Source organism: Dendrobates tinctorius, unplaced genomic scaffold (genome assembly GCF_039654945.1).
Source record: "Dendrobates tinctorius isolate UK_male_01 unplaced genomic scaffold, ASM3965494v1 ptg000144l, whole genome shotgun sequence".
Classification (NCBI taxonomy): domain Eukaryota; kingdom Metazoa; phylum Chordata; class Amphibia; order Anura; family Dendrobatidae; genus Dendrobates; species Dendrobates tinctorius.
Window position 1 is genome coordinate 7,754,620 of NW_027361811.1, and position 7,123 is coordinate 7,761,742.

The window sequence follows — 7,123 nt, forward strand, 5'->3', positions numbered from 1 at the left end:
ATTGACCAGCAAACTCACCTGACCTTAACCCCATAGCGAATTTATGGGGCATTGCCAAGATGAGAGACACCAGACCCAAAAATGCAGCCGAACTGAAGGCTGCTATCAAAGCAACCTGGGCTTCCATAACACCTCAGCAGTGTCACAGGCTGATCACCTCCATGCGACGCCACATTGATGCAGTAATTGATGCAAAAGGATCCCCGACCAAGTATTGAGTGAATTTACTGAACATACATTTCAGTAGACCAACATTTCGGATTTTTTAAGTCATTTTTTCAAACTGGTGTTTTAAAGTATTCTAATTTACTGAGATAATGACTTTTGGGTTTTCATTGGCTGTAAGCCATAATCATCAACATTAACAAAAATAAACACTTGAAATAGATCACTGTTTGTAATGACTATATAATATATGAGTTTCACTTTTTGTATTGAAGAACTGAAATAAACATTTTGAAGATATTCTAATTTTGTGAGAAGCACCTGTGTATATATACACTTATGTCCTAGGTCAGCACTGTACCTCAGATATCAATGGCTGCTGCTGGTCAACTGACAATGTCACGATACAGCTGCAGACAAACAGCAGCCGGCAATATACTGCCACATTCACAATTTTATCAGAGGAAGAAACACAGGTCTAATCGGACAATACTGTGAAGGCTGTGTAAGGGACAGTTCGTGGGATGCAGTGAGTAACCGGAGACAGAAGGGATTAACAAGGGTTTACTGAACAACCAATAACAAGTAGTACTCCACAAAGGGAAGGTAAAGGCAATCAGAGAAAAGGAATATACAAGAAAACAGGAAAACTTATTGGTTACAGTTCTAGCAAGGGGAAGGCTGGGAAATCTCCCGGCGGCGTCTCAAATGATTAACAAAGTCTCTGGCTCTGCTATGGAGAAACGAGTAACACTGCCGCCCGACAATGCTGATGGATTCAGTCTTGCTTGACTTGGGTGCGCCGGATTCCTCATTAACGGCTCCGAGCACGGGTCGTGAGCACGTGAACACGCTGCAACGGCCCGCAGCCTTTCAGAGTAGTCACCTATCAGTTTGTCCTGTGTCTCGGGTAAAACCGGAATATACAACAGTGCGGGAACAGACGGTAGTGATGTGCACTCCGACTGTTTTTGGTGATGTGGCGCTCATGGCTCCGCTCACCAAAAAGAGCCGACTCTTTTTGGATCCCTATTGCATACATGTTCAGGCGTCCAAAACCCCAACCACCTACCGCATAAACCCCACCCACTTTCTAGGGACCAATTAAATTGCTGAATGGGCCGAGTTTTGTTCGGGTAGGCAGAGTTACATCTGCTGAACACCGGGATTTTACACCCAGTGAGAGCCATTCTGGGATTTTAGTGGCTCTCACTGGGGTGCCGGCTCCCATCATTCACAGCAGGGAGCCGGCTCTTTGTGTCGAATCGTTCACGAATGACACATCACTAACAGACGGTAACTGAATAGTGTCACGAGCAGTCTCAAGGTCAGCACACGGAGTTCAGTGCAAGCAGCGGAGAGGGAGTCAACCGTCTCCTATCACCTTCCCGCCAAGTCTCTGCTCACCGCAATTGTTTCCTGTTATGGCTTCAGCTGCAGCCAATAAGCAGTGGTCCTATGACACTATGTCAGTGGACATGTGGGGAAAGTGGTGCCGAGATCGGAAAGCAGTGCCAAATGGACAGTAGACAACGCCTTTAATGCAATAGGTGTCCTCCTGAAATCAGTAGTGCCATAGGGTGCTGAGAATCTGCAAATAGAGCTGCTGTACACAAGTGTGAAATAGGGGTAGTGTCTCCCAATCTGACACGCTGGCCCCTACTATTGCCAAAGCAAGTCCCAATGCTCAGTAAGCACAGGGGCCATGCTACATACTGGGACCCATACATATCACCTGCAGGGTAACAAGGTTTCGTCAAAACCTGTACCACATCAGATGGGACAGCGTAGACTGTCCACCCAACGCCTTGCTTCCCACAACTGGTGGCCTGCCTCCGTCTGCAGTACATACATGTCAAAGGGCATCTCATTAGGCAGATGCACAGATCAGTACCCATCAGGAAACAATGGGGTAGATCGCCACCAAGACTTGTGCAATGGTGTTCTGCCATTAGGGGCAGTCAGAAGACCCTCATACACCAGGATCCTATAGAAATTGGCAGGTTCCACACTGTAATGCGGTATATAGCATTATCTTAGGGGACATGTACTACACCCGGAGAGGTCACCGCCATCACCGAATGGCTACGGCAGCACATGGCGACAGCCCTACAGAACTGCCAGCAGCTGTGCACCAGCACCATCTTCGGGGACATGTACTACACCCGGAGAGGTCACTGCCATCACCGAATGACTACAGCAGCACATGGTGACAGCCCTACAGAACTGCCAGCAGCTGTGCACCAGCACCATCTTCAGGGACATGTACTACACCCGGAGAGATTACTGCCATCACCGAATGGCTACAGCAGCACATGGCGACAGCCCTACAGAACTGCCAGCAGCTGTGCACCAGCACCATCTTCAGGGACATGTACTACACCCGGAGAGATTACTGCCATCACCGAATGGCTACAGCAGCACATGGTGACAGCCCTACAGAACTGCCAGCAGCTGTGCACCAGCACCATCTTCAGGGACATGTACTACACCCGGAGAGATTACTGCCATCACCGAATGGCTACAGCAGCACATGGTGACAGCCCTACAGAACTGCCAGCAGCTGTGCACCAGCACCATCTTCGGGGACATGTACTACACCCGAGAGGTCACTGCCATCACCGAATGACTACAGCAGCACATGGTGACAGCCCTAGAGAACCAACAGCTGTGCACCAGCACCATCTTCAGGGACATGTACTACACCCCAGAGGTCACTGCCATCACCGAATGACTACAGCAGCACATGGTGACAGCCCTACAGAACTGCCAGCAGCTGTGCACCAGCACCATCTTCGGGGACATGTACTACACCCGGAGAGATCACTGCCATCACCGAATGGCTACGGTAGCACATGGCGACAGCCCTACAGAACTGCCAGCAGCAGTGCACCAGCACCATCTTCGGGGACATGTACTACACCCGGAGAGATCACTGCCATCACCGAATGGCTACAGCAGCACATGGCGACAGCCCTACAGAACTGCCAGCAGCTGTGCACCAGCACCATCTTCGGGGACATGTACTACACCCGGAGAGATCACTGCCATCACCGAATGGCAACGGTAGCACATGGCGACAGCCCTACAGAACTGCCAGCAGCAGTGCACCAGCACCATCTTTGGGGACATGTACTACACCCGGAGAGGTCACCGCCATCACCGAATGACTACAGCAGCACTTGGTAACAGCCCTACAGAACTGCCAGCAGCTGTGCACCAGCACCATCTTCGGGGACATGTACTACACCCGGAGAGATCACTGCCATCACTGAATGGCTACGGTAGCACATGGCGACAGCCCTACAGAACTGCCAGCAGCTGTGCACCAGCACCATCTTCGGGGACAGGTACTACACCCGGAGAGGTCACTGCCATCACGGAATGGCTACGGCAGCACATGGTGACAGCCCTACAGAACTGCCAGCAGCTGTGCACCAGCACCATCTTCAGGGACATGTACTACACCCGGAGAGGTCACTGCCATCACCGAATGACTACGGCAGCACATGGCGACAGCCCTACAGAACTGCCAGCAGCTGTGCACCAGCACCATCTTCGGGGACATGTACTACACCCGGAGAGATCACCGCCATCACCGAATGGCTAGGGTAGCACATGGCGACAGCCCTACAGAACTGCCAGCAGCTGTGCACCAGCACCATCTTCAGGGACATGTACTACACCCGGAGAGGTCACCGCCGTCACCGAATGACTACGGCAGCACATGGCGACAGCCCTACAGAACTGCCAGCAGCTGTGCAACAGCACCATCTTCGGGGACATGTACTACACCCGGAGAGATCACCGCCATCACCGAATGGCTACGGCAGCACATGGTGACAGCCCTACAGAACTGCCAGCAGCTGTGCACCAGCACCATCTTCAGGGACATGTACTACACCCGGAGAGGTCACTGCCATCACGGAATGGCTACGGCAGCACATGGTGACAGCCCTACAGAACTGCCAGCAGCTGTGCACCAGCACCATCTTCGGGGACATGTACTACACCCGGAGAGATCACCGCCATCACCGAATGGCTACGGCAGCACATGGTGACAGCCCTACAGAACTGCCAGCAGCTGTGCACCAGCACCATCTTCGGGGACATGTACTACACCCGGAGAGATCACCGCCATCACCGAATGGCTACGGCAGCACATGGTGACAGCCCTACAGAACTGCCAGCAGCTGTGCACCAGCACCATCTTCAGGGACATGTACTACACCCGGAGAGATTACTGCCATCACCGAATGGCTACGGCAGCACATGGTGACAGCCCTACAGAACTGCCAGCAGCTGTGCACCAGCACCATCTTCAGGGACATGTACTACACCCGGAGAGATTACTGCCATCACCGAATGGCTACGGCAGCACATGGTGACAGCCCTACAGAACTGCCAGCAGCTGTGCACCAGCACCATCTTCGGGGACATGTACTACACCCGGAGAGATCACCGCCATCACCGAATGGCTACGGCAGCACATGGTGACAGCCCTACAGAACTGCCAGCAGCTGTGCACCAGCACCATCTTCAGGGACATGTACTACACCCGGAGAGATTACTGCCATCACCGAATGGCTACGGCAGCACATGGTGACAGCCCTACAGAACTGCCAGCAGCTGTGCACCAGCACCATCTTCGGGGACATGTACTACACCCGGAGAGATCACTGCCATCACCGAATGGCTACGGCAGCACATGGTGACAGCCCTACAGAACTGCCAGCAGCTGTGCACCAGCACCATCTTCGGGGACATGTACTACACCCGGAGAGGTCACTGCCATCACCGAATGGCTACGGCAGCACATGGTGACAGCCCTACAGAACTGCCAGCAGCTGTGCACCAGCACCATCTTCGGGGACATGTACTACACCCGGAGAGATCACTGCCATCACCGAATGGCTACAGCAGCACATGGTGACAGCCCTACAGAACTGCCAGCAGCTGTGCACCAGCACCATCTTCGGGGACATGTACTACACCCGGAGAGATCACTGCCATCACCGAATGGCTACGGCAGCACATGGTGACAGCCCTACAGAACTGCCAGCAGCTGTGCACCAGCACCATCTTCGGGGACATGTACTACACCCGAGAGGTCACTGCCATCACCGAATGACTACAGCAGCACATGGTGACAGCCCTACAGAACTGCCAGCAGCTGTGCACCAGCACCATCTTCAGGGACATGTACTACACCTGGAGAGGTCACTGCCATCACGGAATGGCTACGGCAGCACATGGTGACAGCCCTACAGAACTGCCAGAAGCTGTGCACCAGCACCATCTTCAGGGACATGTACTACACCCGGAGAGGTCACTGCCATCACGGAATGGCTACGGCAGCACATGGTGACAGCCCTACAGAACTGCCAGCAGCTGTGCACCAGCACCATCTTCAGGGACATGTACTACACCCGGAGAGGTCACTGCCATCACCGAATGGCTACGGCAGCACATGGTGACAGCCCTACAGAACTGCCAGCAGCTGTGCACCAGCACCATCTTCAGGGACATGTACTACACCTGGAGAGGTCACTGCCATCACGGAATGGCTACGGCAGCACATGGTGACAGCCCTACAGAACTGCCAGCAGCTGTGCACCAGCACCATCTTCAGGGACATGTACTACACCTGGAGAGGTCACTGCCATCACGGAATGGCTACGGCAGCACATGGTGACAGCCCTACAGAACTGCCAGAAGCTGTGCACCAGCACCATCTTCAGGGACATGTACTACACCCGGAGAGGTCACTGCCATCACGGAATGGCTACGGCAGCACATGGTGACAGCCCTACAGAACTGCCAGCAGCTGTGCACCAGCACCATCTTCAGGGACATGTACTACACCCGGAGAGGTCACTGCCATCACCGAATGGCTACGGCAGCACATGGTGACAGCCCTACAGAACTGCCAGCAGCTGTGCACCAGCACCATCTTCAGGGACATGTACTACACCTGGAGAGGTCACTGCCATCACGGAATGGCTACGGCAGCACATGGTGACAGCCCTACAGAACTGCCAGCAGCTGTGCACCAGCACCATCTTCAGGGACATGTACTACACCTGGAGAGGTCACTGCCATCACGGAATGGCTACGGCAGCACATGGTGACAGCCCTACAGAACCAACAGCAGCACACCATCCCCTTATATCCTATAGGGACCAACAGTCATTGGGATATGAAGAGTGAACAGTCCTGTGTCCCCCACACACAGGGTGACAGTGGAGTACAGCACAAGCCTGCAGTACAGGGTCTCCCTTGCTGCACACCACGGACCTCAGGAGCTGCTCTCCTTTCATGCGCCGCCAGGTCACCGCCGGTACTGTACCTGTGCGCTTCCTCTGCTGCTGCAAGAAGCCGCTGTTTCCACGTTACGCACTACAGAAGGCACGGCGTGATGACGTCACGACAGGCGGGACACGCCTCCTAGGCCATGCTTTCGTGACGGCTGAAAATCACATGGAAATCAATCGGCAACAAGCGATACAGTGCACCGCGGAGTACTCCCCCTACCGGCGCCCGAAAATACAACAATGTACGCGTATGGGGGACAATACCGCGAGATTTCACGCTCTCGCGATATCCTCGCGTACCGGCAGCAGTTGCTCTTGCCAAGTCACAGACAGTAGTAGGCAAAGCCGGACAGACGCAGCTGCTGCGTGCAGTGCTACACGAGAGACGTGTTTGCAGTGGTAGTCAATGAGATGTGAGGTCTGATTAGTCCATTGCTGGGTCGTAATTAAAAGCAGATATCTGATTGGTTGTGGCTCCAGCACGGCTCGCACGTCATGTTCCGCATTGTACAAAGCGTTGGTTTCTTTATTCAACAAAATTTTTCGTTTCTCTTTTTTTTTTTTATTGGTTTAACAACAAAAAATAATCACAATAATAACACAGTGCAGCGAGGAGCCCTGATTTGAATACACTTAATATCTAT

General features: G+C 53.3%; 1 protein-coding gene across 4 annotated transcripts in view; it reads right to left on the reverse strand.

Moving 5' to 3' along the window:
• The window catches only part of NAA35 (N-alpha-acetyltransferase 35, NatC auxiliary subunit), a 143,538-nt gene extending 136,867 nt beyond the window's left edge, over positions 1 to 6,671 (reverse strand). The window contains exon 1 of one of the 4 annotated variants that reach the window (XM_073545995.1): positions 6,515 to 6,671. Coding sequence is in view for 2 of the 4 variants with exons in the window: in XM_073545998.1 (XP_073402099.1) it covers positions 5,377 to 5,464 (88 nt within the window). In the remaining 2 variants the exon portion in view is untranslated. Of the gene's footprint in view, positions 1 to 5,376; positions 5,472 to 6,462 lie in introns of those variants that run through there. The other 3 variants (XM_073545996.1, XM_073545994.1, XM_073545998.1) reach the window with 3 other exon arrangements.
• Positions 6,672 to 7,123: the final 452 nt, after the last annotated feature.